Genomic DNA, 15680 nt, shown 5'->3' with positions numbered 1-15680 from the left:
TGTTTTTTTTTCTAAGAGTTTTATAATCTTAGCTCTTCTATTTAGGCCTACAGTTCATTTTTAGTTTATATAGTATGAATTAGGAATCCATATTTTTTTGAAAGGAAAAATGAAAACTCATCCTTCTATTGAATTATCTTGATATCCTTGTCAGAATTCAATTGACCATATACAAGTGTTTGTTTCTGGACTCTTAAGTTCTGTTCTATTGATCTATATGTCTACCCCACACAATAACTTGACATTGCAAAGTTTTGTTACTTAAATAATATACTATTGAAGAACAAGATCCAGTATCCTAAGAACCTTCAGTAGTATAATTTTATTATCATAATTATTATTTAAATCTATTACCCTATAATTTTTGTTTTATACCATTATACTCACATTAAAAAAATCAATATGTAAACTCCTCCCATGTGTAAAAATGTTATATTACTTACCTTCAAATTTTTTGAAAGTTTGCAATTTTAAGATTCATGCATAGATAGAAAATCCGACATGAAGAGCAAGTTTCTGAGAGTTGACAAATGAAAAGAATATTCAAAGGCCTTAGAAACAATTGATGGTTTGTCCATCCATAGAACACTGGTTTATTCCACTGGTGGTATAGTATAGATTTCATGACATTTTTAATCATAAAAGCAGCTTTGCCTGCATATTTTAAAGGCAATAGATATATGCATAAGTTTATACATATAAATAAGTATCAATATAACTACCTTATAGGAGTGTTAGAACTTGGTTAAATTTCTAATTTTATGTTCTTTAATGATTTTATTTTTCCACCTTAGCATGCTTTAGGGAAATGAAGAAGAGTGGAGTTTTTTTGGTCTTTAGGAATTTGTTGTTTAGGGCACTTGGGTGGCTCAGTTGGCCGAGTGTCTGCATTTGGCTCAGGTCATGATCTCAGGGTTCTGGGATCAAGTCCCACATTGGGCCCCTTGCTCAGTGGGGTGTCTTCTTCTCCCCCTCCCTCTGTTTCTCCCCCTCCTCCTGGCTTGTACTCTCCCTCCCTCTCCTCTCTCTCTCAAATAAATAGAATCTTTAAAAAATGAATTTGTTGCTTAGATGAGATAATGATGACAATATGTCTGTATAGTTAAGCATCAGATGTGTGGTGGAACATATGAAAAATTTAATGTCAAAAAAGAAGAGATCAAGGGTAACATTTCAAAAATGTATGAACAAAGCTGTGAAAATGAGGCTTAGCTTGGAAGATATGTGAATGGAAAGGAAACTATCCTAACTATACTAAGAGATTTATGAGAGGAATTGTGGAAAGTAAAGTTGGGTAGGGCTGTTAATGGATATTTTGATTTTCACCTTTGTGCTTAAAATTAAAATGAATATTTGGCAAACAATAGTATCTCTACATTTTAATACCATATGTGCTGTTATACCTGTGAAATTACTTAGAATCAACAAGTTACATTTGTCATTCAAACTTTTGTATAGATGGTGGGTGACCAAATGTTAGAATGGTTATTTAATTGTTTTATTTATGATATAAAGAAGAGAGTAAAGTCTGAAATCTTATAGCCATCAGACTAAAGTTTTCTTGATAGTAAAATATCATAGAGAGATGACAAGAAAATGTAGGAAGGTTTCCAGATGAAAGAGGAAAGAGCATAAAAGAGGCTATAGATTTCAGAGCCTTTTTAAATTTTATTTCATTTTATCTTTTCAATGTTTTTTTCTCATTATTCTGTTATAAACAGTACACTTCAGCTGGTTCAATCTCCAGTCTCTTTGTTTATTCTTACCTGTTTGCCACATGATTTCCTTATGTAAATTAAGCATCATGTACTTTTTCATATCTGCTTAATTCATGTTCCCACTTTCCTCAAGATGCTTTACAATGAGCTCAACCTTCTGATGACATTTACAGTATTTACAATTGGCATTCAAATGGGAACATTTACATTTTATCTTATTATTCACAGGAAAAGGTATTTTAATTAAAGTAAAACTGTTTAGGTTAATTAAGAAAGAATTTGAAGTAGTACAGGAGACACAGAATGGTTATGGTTTGAGGAACTAGCAAAGGAGAGTCAGTTTGGTAAGTAGCTCCACATCTAATGAATACTTTCACCTTTATTCACCATCACATGTCTAGCAACAATTGATGAACTACTGTGAAAAGCTTAGCAGCATTGAAATTGGGTCAGGTTGAAATAGAAAGCTGGTATTAATGAGATCTGTCCTCAAGTATCAAGGCATAGACACTGTGTTAAAGGACTGTCTTAAGAAGAAAACTGGTGTTAGAGATTGCATTGCTGGAATGAAGGCTTGGGAAATGACCCAAGACAGATGTCAACTTAGAACTGGGAAACATGGCGAAGGCAAATAGAGTGATGAAGGCTGAGAAGGAGATAAAAAATTAATTACCAGAATTTTGTGGCAGGCTTTGAGCAAATGTAAATTAATATGGAACTCTAAGTATTGCTCCAGAGAAGCTAATTGTCTCTTATCTCAGGCCCTAGAATTGGAGAGTGGAGTCTGTATTTGAGGATTTAATAGCTCCAAAGGAGGGAAAGGGTAATTACCCGAACAGAGTGTATCTCATCAGCAGCTTTTTCTTCAAGACAGAACCATTGCTGCCTATTGTGAGAGATTCCAGTATTAAAATTAACTATATTTGATCTTGGCTGCTACGAATTAGCCAATTATTGAAGGAAAGTCTTTTCTTTTTCATAGATAGAGCTGATATATAAAATTTTAGCATTGCTTTGTGTCTTCCTTCCAATTCACCTCCATTCTAGCACATTGCCTTCTTTCTACAATATCCATCAAATGCTCTGTACATAAAGTAGGCACTAAAATGCCTTCATTCATTCACCTTAAGTTCTTGGCACCAAGGCCAAAACCTCCTTCCCAGAATCTCTTTACTTATTTTTCTGTTTAAGAATGTGGTTGTTCCCAGAATTGTTCCTCTCTATCTGTCTGTCTTCACTTCAGCTTGCAGCATCAAACAAAAGAATAAAGTCCCTGGTAATGTCCCAGTACCAAGATTTGGTCTTTTTCAATATTAAGTAAGTACGTTTTCCTGATTTGACTGGAGTATGGTTACTATTATTTTTCTTGTGTATGTTTCTACTTAAGTTTATTTATATGATGCTTCCTTGGAAAGTGACTTTTATGTGGATGTCTTTACTCTAGGAAAATAAATCACTTTATGACAGGTTGTATTTTATTTTGTTTTGCCACCCTTTATCTAGCACAGTGAAATGCACATAGGAGGCACTTAACAAATATTTACTGATTGAAAACACTATTTATTGCATTTAAAAGAAGTATAATATAAACTCTACTTATATTATTTTGAATTATAACTCATGGAATAATTTTATTATATTTTCTTAAAATATTATTCTATCATGCTACTATGAAGAAAGTAGCTAACAGAAACCTGTTTATCATTGAGCTTTTTCTATGTGGGCAGGAAGAAATAAGGTTATCATTGAAAGATAACAGATGAAAGTAAGATGCAAGTCAAAAATAAAACAGTGCAAAAAGATCTTACAAAGTTATGAACTATGTATATAAAACTTTTTTTTTTCCAGTGCTGTTACAATAGAACTTAGAATATCTTTCAAAGATAAAGAAGATAAAGGGGTTACTCTACACTGTGGTCATTGTAATGAAATTCATTATTCCAGAAATGTTATAGGCTGATTATATAAAAAAACTAAAAACAAATTATATAGATAAATTAATGAATTAATTTTTAATGAATGATTAAAGAAAATGAAAATGGAGAGCCTTAACTTTTTGCAGCATGTTTCTTTTTGATACAGTTAGAGGTAGAGTACTTGGAATAGGGGCAACTGATCTGACTCACTATGCTAAGTAATTTTTTCCCCAGATCTTAAGAATGTTGATAAATCTTGAAAATACTAGTTCAGAGTAGAGTCTTATACAAGATCCAATTTTTTTAAATTGGGGCATAGTCTTTGTGTGGGAAATAATGGATATTATCCGTTGCTAAATATATAGGAAATGCTCATACTCATTTCTTTTTTTATTAAAGATTTCATTTATTTATTTGACAGAGAGAGATCACAAGTAGGCAAACAGGCAGGCAGAGAGAGAGGGGGAAGCAGGCTTCCCACTGAGCAGAGAGCCCGATGCAATGCTCCATCCCAGGACCCTGGGATCATGACCAGAGCCAATGACAGAGGCTTAACTCTCTGAGCCACCCATGCGCTCCCCCATACTCATTTCTTAAAGAAACATCTCAGTGAAGAGTAGATATAGGAGAAAATATATAAAAAGCATGTCTTTCCTTTTTAACTTAAACTTTTGAATTCATTGAAATGTAAAAAAAAAAAAAACTATCATTCATACTTTTAGGTTTCTTGCTATCACATAGAACCATGATTATTAGAATTCGTGAGCACCTAAAAGCAAATCTGGAGCTCTCTGTCTCAAGGCAAAATATAATATTTGCTGACTATCATTAACTAATGGTACACCTCAAGAGTTTAACTGTATTTTTTTCCATCTTTAAACTTTATCACTGTATTTTTCTTCAGGGTAAAAAAAAAATATGGGTCAATTTTCACTGAAGTGGGCTGGATTTATGTATTTACCTCTCATCAGTGTCAAAAGGAATTGTGCACATCCCTGGACAACAGGATGAAAGCCTGTCTCTGATTGGACACTAGGGATATCAGCTGTACACACAAGATAAGTGTAAAGTTGAAAAGAGAAATACATTTAGTAATTCATCCAAGCCAGGATATTTTAACAGTTTGAAACTTGCATAAAAATGATCATGAAATTATTTACTTCCTCAAACAAGAAAGTTAATATTACCATTTTTAAATCCAGTGAAACGTACCATCATAAAAATTTTGCTTTACAAAACTGATAATTCAGAATTTTCAAGCTGTTCATCTTTTTCTAATAAAAAAGATAACAAAATCAATAAAATGACCCATTCTTTACCACTTACTTAGAATGAATTTTTATTTGTTCAAGGTAAGAGAGTATCTGTTTCTATGTATTTCAATATTGATCTGTGCCTTGAATGACAAAAATTAGTGTTTTATGAGTCATCTAGAAATTGACATAGAATTTCTTATAATAAATTTAAGTTCCATGACTTAGAAAATATTAACTATCACACTGCTGCTTTCTGGTCTATTGGGGATTGTTTTAGAGATATTCCATCTAAGCATGGGTGTTTAATGACAATATTCACCTGGAAGGCATGGAGGGACTCATAGTAAGTTGCAGGCATTTTTTTATACTTCAGTTGATGTTTAATGAATTTAAAAATTCTGGCAATACCTGCTCTAATAACTTACAGTCCTAAAATAAGCCTGTTTGTATCTTTTAAAGTTTTAGTGACTACAGTTTTGAGTCCTTTTATTCAGCCACAGCAATACTGGACCTCATGTAAATAATAAACTCTGGACCATACCTGAAATGTTTCCTATAAGTGCAGTAGAGCTGAGGTTGTTAAAGATGTTGTGCTGAATACTCTGCAGTCAAGACAACCCAGAGATTTGTACTGGTCCTATAGAACTTTCAGGATGGCTAACCAGGGTCAGTGATAGCACTTAGTCTCTCCCCCTCCGCCCCGCAGTTCCTAGCACATATGTAGCATTCAGAAGGAAAGGACATAATTAAACTGCATTTGAAATAGTCATTTTAGTCCTTAGAAGTGTAATAAAAGCTTATATGAAACAATATTTACTAATATTTTAAGCTCCCAAATGAGTATATTACTCCCAGTTGTGGGAGGCTAAAACTTCAATTTCAGAAAATATTACCCAAGTAATTCTTATTGAATCAATTTGATAGTTTATCAATATGTATTCATAAAGCATATTTAAGTTGGTTACAAGGTGCTTTACTTAGAAGCATAATTATGTATATGGTTACTCTGTTAATTTATTGAGGATTTTGTGTGTGTGTGTGTGTGTGTGAGTGTGTGTGTGTACACGTGTGCACGCAAGAGAGAGAGAGAACTGCTTCCTTGGATTCTAACCCTAATTTAAAACATATACACTCTCTAAAATGCTGGATTTCCTTAAGATACTTAGGGTAAAGGAGAGCAACTTAAAAATCAGTAAAATGTTGGCAGTCTATCTGTTCTTTTTTCTCTTCTGATATATGTGTGCACTGTTAAATACACACAGAAATATAGACTCTTGAGCTATGTATGTTACTAGTAAGGAAAAGAATTTTTCTTTTCTTTAGAAAATTATGTTTTGTTGCCCATCATTAAATTTTACACCACCATATGAATTTGTCTCATTTGGTGATCACTTTAGCAGTATTAGCCTATACTGCTAATATATACCCTGTCTCTTTTCATTTCAAAATGATTAGATTTACTGATTTAAAAAAATCATAACTAAATAACACATGAGGATTAATAAATGCAGATTCTTATTAGGAATGTATTTAGTATTAAGCCATTAAAGCCTATGTTCTCAACTCTCTCTCTCCCTCTCTGTGTCTTTTTCTCTCTGTAGATATCCTCAGTTTCAGTATAATCAAATAACTTAATTGGAAACAAAGTTTTTCTCACTTTGAATTTCTTATCTTGCTTCCTGTGTTTTCCATATCTACATAGAATATTAATCATTAAATTATGAAATATTTCAAGAAGTCTACAATTTAAGTATTCACAAAATAATAGCTTTGTACTGATGCCTAGCATGGTGCCATGGATGTAGTTGGCACTCAATACATATTTGTTGAATAAACTAATCAAATTTCTCAATCCTTTTTTGTTATTTGTGAGTTGATACTGCAACAGAGGTTGAAGAATCCAATCCAAAAAGTGGTGCAGGGATATCGAGATAAGTAAACCACAGACCCAGTCCTCAGAGAGAATAATTTCTTCTAGGGGTGAGAAATGTACTTAACTATGATATAAGGTAGAATGCATAAGTGCTTTGAAAGTTATAAACAAAATAATATTTGTAGAGTTACACACTTTTAAAAATGTGGTCTTTAGGTAAACCAGATATTGAATTATTCTAAATTATTACTATATAATACATTGGCTATCAGACAGTATAATCAATATGTTAGTAAAAAATAAGACTTCAAATAGAATTGCATTGTCATGTAAATAATAAGTAAATATATATTTAATATGTTAATATATAAAATATAATATACAAATAATGAGACTTTTAAAGAAACATAAATCTGAATACTGTAAAAGTTTTCATGCCTTTTACCTACTCTATCTAATACCAACTATTATTATTAATGAGCTAGCACTATGTTCTCTCAACTTGAAATTATAACCTATTCTAAAATCTTTATGGAAGTTTGCAGCATCTCTTTTTACTGGGTTTGAGAACCGCTACTAGCAAGTATCCACAGGAATGTAGCAGACAGAGTAGGCTCAGTAATTTACACATTGACACCTCTAATCTTGGTAATGATGGACCTTAGTCCTTAACTATTCTTTAACTGAGGGAACATACCTGTTATTCTTTTTTCCCCATGTGTTCTTTAAATGGAAATTTGCAGCAAAATATAATATTCAGTCACCTTCATTTCCCATGGCTACTTTTTGTATAGAAGAGAAATGTCACACTTCTTTCTCTATTTACTATGTGTCCTATATTTGTTTATCCAGGTCATCCTTTGTGAATTCTCTTCCTCATGTATCCAGAGTATTATCATTTCTAGTCATCTCTGTTAAGATAAAGTAACATTGGGAACAAATACAAGATAATAACAGTTTTTCTAATAGCAGTTAAACCTGCCAGTTGCTTCTAGGGGACTATTTTAAAAAGTAATTTTTCTCATAAAACTTTATTTTAAATCATTCCCCTTTTTCCATGTTTTTTTTTCCCCCCTGTTAACCATCGCTTAGTCTTAAAAGCAGAGTTCAAGTGTATGTTAGCCTCTCCTCTGTTGAAGTTATTGCTTGCTAAACTTAATGAGAGGCTATGTAGCTAAACAGTAGAGTTAACAGTTTTCATTCAGATGAAAAAGGGTAGTTTTTAGTTTGGGTTTTAGTATATTATTAAAGTTAGCACTTTTAAAGATGATGTCTTAGCTGGGAAGAGGAAAGGGAACAAAAGAAAGAGAAAACAGGTGGTAGGATATCAAAGAACTAATGGTTCTAAAGAGGTTTTTGAGATAATGCTTCATATGGAGCCTCCTTACAATGACCATATATAATGTAGACAAAGCAGATGCTTGGTCAACTGTAGTATAAATAGTATACGAATAGACAATATAACATTGAGTCTCTGTTAATCTGCTTTGGTTAAAGACTTATAATATGCTTTAAAATTAAAGGGCTCTGATTTGTATAATACATAATCTGAAAACAAAACTACAGTCTTAGAATACTAACTAACACTAACTCAGACTGTTAAGGGTTGAAAATGAATCTTGATTTTCTGAGACAGAAGAGTTTAGTATAAAATATTTACCCTTGGTCTAGAAAGTCACCACTTCTCAATTTTTAAATGTTAATTATCATCTCTCAGGGAAAATAAATATTTGGTACAGTCATCCATCTGATATTTTACAAGCATGTACTTAGTTTGTCAATTATAGGGAGTTCTATAGCACCACAGTTAATCTAGTCCAATTTTCAGTAATGTTCTGAAAGTTTTTTCTTATGATTATGTGAGATTAATTCATATACATATGTCTTTCCCAGCTTTTGTAGCTATTATAGATTATTTTTTCCTAGCTTTTCTATAGTACTGTCAAAGGAGAGCTCTATCATTGCCATTTTGGTTCTCTGGTTTATTGTGATGTAGAACAACAGACAGTAGAGTAATGTGCCCAAGTAGATGTATAATTATTCTTACCAGATGATTATGTTTATGCTTTTTGTACATGTAACATATTGAGGAATGGTTAAGTAGAAGAGACTCTAGAAAATTAAGAGTTTAAGTTGATGTACATGATGAAAAAGGGGATGAAAGAGCTGTAAAAGTGTTACTGAGTAAAAAGCTTTGGAGTAACTGTACAGTATGGAGATTTCAGGGTTAAAAGAGAAAATGTTGGAAAGTGTTATTTGGGATAGAATCCTTTAAAAAATGCAAGCTAGGAATTTGTCATTAAATTATGTCTGGCCGGACTCACTCTGAAAAGGGAGTTTCACTTTGTAGTATATTGAACCAAAGTTCCTAAACCTCCACTCATTCCTTCTAGTACTTGTCTTTGCTACTATTTATTACTGTGTAATAAATAATTAGCATATAATTATTGAATATTTGCTGAGAGTCAGGAGCCATTCTTGGCAGTAAGTAAGGAAGACAAGCAAAGTCCTTACCCTGGTGAACTAGATGGATTCTAGGAAAAAAAAAAAAAAAAAAAAAGTGAAAACCAAGTTATAATCCAAGTGAACAAATCTGTGATAAATGTAAATAAAATAAATAGGTTACTGAGATAAAGTAATAGGAGAAGTTCTAGTTCTCATAAAATTGCCATAGAATGTTTTTCTGAGGAGATAAAAGTTAAGACCTCAAGGAAGAGAAGCTAGTCACGAAAAGTGTAGGAGTGTATTCTAGATAGAACAAAGAGCTTGCACAAGGACCTGAGGCCTGGAGTAGATTGTTTTGAGTTGGGTTCAAAGGACTGAATGAAATCCAATGTTGTAAGAGTATGATGAATAAAGTCAAGAGTAGAATGAAGTGAATTTGACTATGTGACCCAGGGCCATATTTGCTGGCTTTTCAAGCTCATAGTAAGGACTGGCACCTTGGACAGCAATCAGGAAATGTAAAGCTAAAAATAAACATGATCAGATTTATCTTTTGATAAATGTAACTGAATCTTGTAAGATCTGGTGTGAAGGCAGAAGCCAACAGAAGACCATCTGTGGTTAGAGGGGGTGACTATAGCTTAGACTAGAGAGGTAATATAAAAAAGGAAGAGAAGAAGACAGATTTGAAATACATTTAGGAAGTATAATTGTCAAGATTTGCTGATGGCTTAGATAAAGGGTTTCAGGAAAGAGCATAAAATAGAGAAAAAATTCTAAGTTCTTGTGGTTTGAATAAGAGTCTGCTATCATTTTAGAAGATGAGGGAGGTGGTAATTGGGGGAGGTATGAAGCCTGAATCTCCATCTTTGTTGCCTCTTTTCTACTCTGGACTTAAATATAGCTTATTTATGTAGGGCTTATTTTAAAAATAACTTAGTAGGTAGGTTGCTGTCTTTTCATGTTCCAGATTATCTATCCTCATCTGAAAATATGTTGCCCTGACCTGACATAGTGCTTCAACTATGGTTCTCATCAGAAATTAATATGGTAAGGCATATGGTCATATTACACATATGGTAATATGTGTGATTTTCTTCATTATAGATAAAATGTTTAACATAGCATAAGGTCATCCTACAATGGACTCTTAATTTGCTCTTTTAATTACAATATTGTATCCTCTTATCACTCAAGATTTTAAATTACATTATATATTACAGTGATGAAATGCATTTTGCCCAATTGTAAAATTTATTTCTATTACATTTCATTGGTTTAATTTGGTTGATTGTTCCTGTCTATTGAAAATATTTAAAATTTCTATCTTGTGTTAACTGGTTTTGTTCTTTTGACACCTCATCTAAAAATGTCATAAACATTTCCTTTTATTATTATTCAAATCATTTGCATAAATATTGATCGTGATAGGGCTAACAAGTCTGCTTATGACATTAGAGATCTCACTTCAGGTTGCATCATTTTATGAATCCTTACTCTCTTTCATGTGATGACTCAACATCTCTGATCTGCATCGAATCATGTTATCTTTCCAAAGTTGTGAAAACATTTATCTGAACATACTACAGATATAAAGGTTTATCATATAGAGGATGTTTGAAGCTGAGTTAATTTTGACCCTGTTAAAATGAAATTATATCTGATGTATTCACTTGTTAACTTATACTCCTCCCTGGTGATTTATTCCTCTTCTAAATGCTACCAAATATCCTTAACTTTATAAAATTATTGAGGACCAGTATTGGGATTACAGTATGTCAGTTAATAGAATAGACTTTCTGCTATTGAAAACAAGATATTTATTAGATTATCCTCAGTCTTCTGATAACTTTTCCTTCTTCATGATTTTGAGTATCAGTAAGGGGCATATCATGTCTTTTCCTTCTTGTACTACGTATACAGAAAAGCGCAGTTTCTTTACCTTGGTAGCCTGTGTAAGTCTCAGTTTACTTAGGGATTTAGATGCTCAGCTTCCTAGATTTGTTTTGCTGTCATATATGCAAATTTTATCACAGATTCTTCTTTTATAAAAACCAAGGAAAGGAAAATTATTTTAAATGATGACAAGGAATGGCATGTAGGTATATGAAAAAGAGTAAGTGGAAGAACTAAAGAAAATATATTTCTGAAAGGAATTTACTAACTACACATTTAATTTTTAAATATAATAAAAATATTAAAAATGTAAAACTTTAGTATCTAATTTTTTAAATGACTTTATTCATTTATTTGACACAGAAAGAGAGACAGAGGGAGCACAAACCAGGGGTGGGGGGCTGTAGGCAGAGGGAGAGGGAGAAGCTGGGTGTGTGACCAGAGCTGAAGGAAGACACTCACCTAACTGAGCCACCCAGGTGCTCTTTCAGTACCCAATTTTTAAATTTCATGATTCTATAAATTAATTTTATTTGTGATAGATTCCCACGCTGCTATATCTCTCCACTGGAGTCTTCTGCCCCCTTCAAGATCCAGAAGTGTATATTCCTACATCTCAGGCTGATTTCATGGGTGTTCAGAGTGTCCTAGTACATAATTAGCTCACTTTAGGGGACCGGTTGAAATAGGGTAATAGGGTCTCCTACTTCTCCGCCATCTTTCCCCAGACCTCCATAGAGATTGGATACTCAGATTTGACAGATACACACTTATTTTAAAAATTTCCTTTATTCTTTCAGGGAAAGACAGAAGAATATGTGTTAGAAATAGATTGCTAAACATATCCTTCCATTCGAAAGGGTCCATTTTTGTGGTTTATATAGAATTGGGGATGATTTTTAATGTAGGATGAATTGCATTGTTAGTAGAGAGAGACAGTAGTTATAAAAATAGAGCAAAATTTATAGAAGTAAGAAAACACAATAATAATGATACAGAAAACTAATTGAAGAGGACTAATAGATGAATTTGAGGTTGAAGAAGCATTTACAATTGATTTTTACATAATTGATTGCAGAAGAGTAGTCTACATTATTTTTGTAATACTTTGTTTAATAGAAAGAACTGGACCCAAGTGAGAATAGCAGTAATATTACTTAAAATAATGTTATATTTTGATAATGTGTTGATATTATGATATATTATAGTTATTCTTGACAAACTTTATTTTTTAAAATATTTTATTTATATATTTGACAGACATAACTAGGCAGGGAGGCAGGCAGAGGGGGGGGGGGAAGAAGACTCCCTGCTAAGCAGAGAGCCCAACTCAGGTCTTGATCCCAGGACCCTGAGATCATGACCTGAGCTGAAGGCAAAAGCTTAACCCACTGAGCAACCCAGGTGCCCCCTTCACAAACTTTAGAAAAAAAAATTAATATAAGGAGAATGTATAAGCTCAGAAGTAACTGCTTACCTGTCTTTCTAGCAAAAACTAGTATTTTTGTCATAGGAAGAATGGAAAGAAATTATGTAAGATAACTAGTGAAGGATTTTTAGTGAAGAATAATAACTGAGATTCATTCCAGGACTACATAATACCTAGTATCCATCATGAGCATTAAAAAATTCTTGCACAATGAGTCATTACATAAAGACAGATTGTTTTCAATAAATTAGAGAATATCACATATAAAATTTAAAAGATAGAAACTCAAGGCTATTCAGTTAAATACATCTGTTTTGTGCATTATAGGAATTTAAGCAGAAAATTATAAATACAGGGCACCAGGAAACATATCCAAGTGTTTCTCCTAAATTGTAGAATAAAGGAGGTTTGGACAAGTAGGCAGGTCAAGGTAGGGGGAATACAATGTTTTTTTTTTTTTTTTTTTAATTTCAAAATCCTATCTGCTGTCACAAAGGAGAGAGTTTATGTGACTCTCATCTTCTTGGATGAAGGTGGCACTATTCACCAAAACCAGAAATAAGTTATAATAGGTTGGGAGGAAAGATAGGAATTAAATTCTATCGAGTATGAGATGTCTGTGAGATTTTCCAGAGTGAAAGGGCACAGCTCATAGGTACTACATAAAAAGGAAACAACTCAGAAAGGAATACTATTGAAGATACAAATTTTTGAGTCCTTAGAATTTAGGCCAGTGGTGCTCATCAAGGAATGAATGCATAATGTCCCTGGGAATGTATCTCAAAATACAAATGTATATCCCCTTCCAAAATTCTGATCTTTTTCTCTGTTGTATACTGTGGTTGCCTACCAATATCTGTCCTTTTCTTCTTTCTTGGTAAAAACACTGAAATTTTACTCCAGGCAGCAAAATACCTACCAAAAAGACTACATTGCTTACGCTCTCCTTTGTCACTATGAGTGGTCAACAAGATATAAACAAGTTTTTTGAAGGACCTCTGGGAAAGTACCTTAAGACACATGGCCTATCCCCTTTTGTCATTTTACCTTTTTCCTCCATCTTGCTGACTGAGATACAGACATTGTGTGTAGAGCTCTAGTAGCTATCTTGACTCATGAGTAAACCTTGATGATAGAAGCCATGTAGAGGGTAAGAAAGAGATGATAAACTTTGAAAAAGCCTGGGTTTCTGATGACCTGGTGGATCCTTTGCACTGTGGTGGATAGACTGTGAAGACAAAGGCAGACAACACAGTATTAATTATTAAAATATTCCCAACCAATTTACAGACATTTTTTAGTTTACATCTGATAGTGCCCCCAACTCTCCACCAAGCTCTTTTTCAATATTCTGCTTGTTATTCCTTCCACACATACAAGATCCATTTGTACTTTTAAAATTTGTGATAATTCGGGGCACCTTTGTGGCTCAGTGGGTTAGAGCCTCTGCCTTCAGCTCAGGTCTTGATCCCAGTGTCCTGGGATTGAGTCCCATATCAGGCTCTCTGCTCAGCAGGGAGCCTGCTACCCCCTCTCTCTCTGCCTGCCTCTCTGCCTACTTGTGATCAAATAAATAAATTAAAAAATCTTAAAAAAAAAAGATTTGTGATAATTCTGTGATAATTCTGGTCCCATTTATCTTTCTTTCAATGTTACTATCCTTTTTAGTATTCTATAAAATAGTTTTGTCTACCCTCTCTTAACCTAAATCTTTCTTTAGGATTTTTTGGCAACACAGTCTTTCTTCTCTTTGTTTATTCCTTGTTTTTCTTGGTGGGTTTTGTTTTGTTTTGTCATGGCACCCTCCTGACAGGACCCTTTTCCCCTCAGTCTCCCTTCAAGCGTGGTCCAAAGTATATCATTAACTCTTAATAGACAATTTATCAAAATCATATACAATGGAGCTCTTTTCCTAACTCTGCCTATATCACAGGTTTTTCTTGGTATTTTTTAAAAAATAAAATCAATCATTGTAGTGTATAATAAATATGAGAGTTCTTTGAGAACTCAAAAAAGTATATAACAGACATTATTGTGGTTATCATTGCTTTTATTTTGTTTCCACAGATTATACATTCTCCTGTTTATTTAAAAAATTCTAGAGAACAGAGTAAACATGTTTCTTCTATTATATATGAACTGAAAACAAAAGAAATTGGTATAAAATCAAAAAAATCAAGACATCTCACTCAAAGAGGTTAGTTATATGAATTTTTAAATTATATGTATGAATATATTTTAATGAAAAGTAAATTCATTAGAAATTAGTCATGTTAATTTTGAACTATAAATATACTATCTTGGGGGCACCTGGGTGGCTCAGTGGGTTAAAGCCTCTGCCTTCAGCTCAGGTCATGATCCCAGGGTCCTGGGATCGAGCCCTGCATCAGGCTCTCTGCTCAGTGGGGAGCCTGCTTCCCCCTCTCTCTCTGCTTGCCTCTCTGCCTACTGGGGAGAGTGGTGGTTTGAATGGTCTGTCTGTCAAATAAATAAAATCTTTAAAAAATATATATATACAATTCTATGAAATATAGGTTGAGATGCTTAGAGAAAATATGCATATCTCACTTAATATTTTATAAATGAAAGTTGTTTCATGTTTATTAAGAACTGGATTTTGAGCATAAGGAGGTAATTAAGAGAAATAGGTGTAGGCAGGAACCATATTGAGTTGATAGCTTTCTTGCTGTATAGCTATGTCAGCGTGGTTCCTCTTTCAGGAAATCTGTCAAGTATTAGATTAATATAAATGATTTCAATTAAGTAATAATATTTAATTTCCTTCAGGCTTTGAACATAATTGTTTTGTTGATAAAGTACATTTTATCTTATGTTAATAGGATTTTGGTTATCACATGTGTACTTCTTTTTGTTGTTTTTGCGGAATTTTTTCTGATAAAGTTTTATGTGCGATCGATGGAATTCTTTACCTCTATCTTTCACAGAAAAATCATATAATCATTTTTATAAAATTATTTTCAATTTTCTCAAGGTTTTCTCTTAAATCTTTTAAATTATGATAAAAACACTTACCCTGAGATGCACTCTCTCAACAGACTTTTAAGCGCACAGCAGATCTCTAGAACTTTATCTTGTGTAACCACAATTTTAAATCTATTGAACAACTCCTCATTTCTCTCTTTCTCA

At 32.9% G+C, this 15680-nt stretch overlaps 1 protein-coding gene across 6 annotated transcripts in view; it reads left to right on the top strand.

The window, feature by feature from the left end:
• The window catches only part of LRRIQ3 (leucine rich repeats and IQ motif containing 3), a 218557-nt gene that overhangs the window by 123174 nt on the left and 79703 nt on the right, over positions 1 to 15680 (top strand). For all 6 annotated transcript variants that reach the window (XM_082686579.1, XM_082686578.1, XM_082686580.1 and 3 more), the window contains one exon: positions 14601 to 14730. In XM_082686579.1, coding sequence (XP_082542705.1) covers positions 14601 to 14730 — 130 coding nt within the window. The remainder of the gene's footprint in view (positions 1 to 14600; positions 14731 to 15680) is intronic.

Source organism: Mustela nivalis (assembly GCF_964662115.1).
Source record: "Mustela nivalis genome assembly, chromosome: 10".
NCBI classification, from domain to species: Eukaryota; Metazoa; Chordata; class Mammalia; order Carnivora; family Mustelidae; genus Mustela; species Mustela nivalis.
Note: the sequence above shows the minus strand (reverse complement) of the source record. Positions and strands in the feature narration are given on the sequence as shown.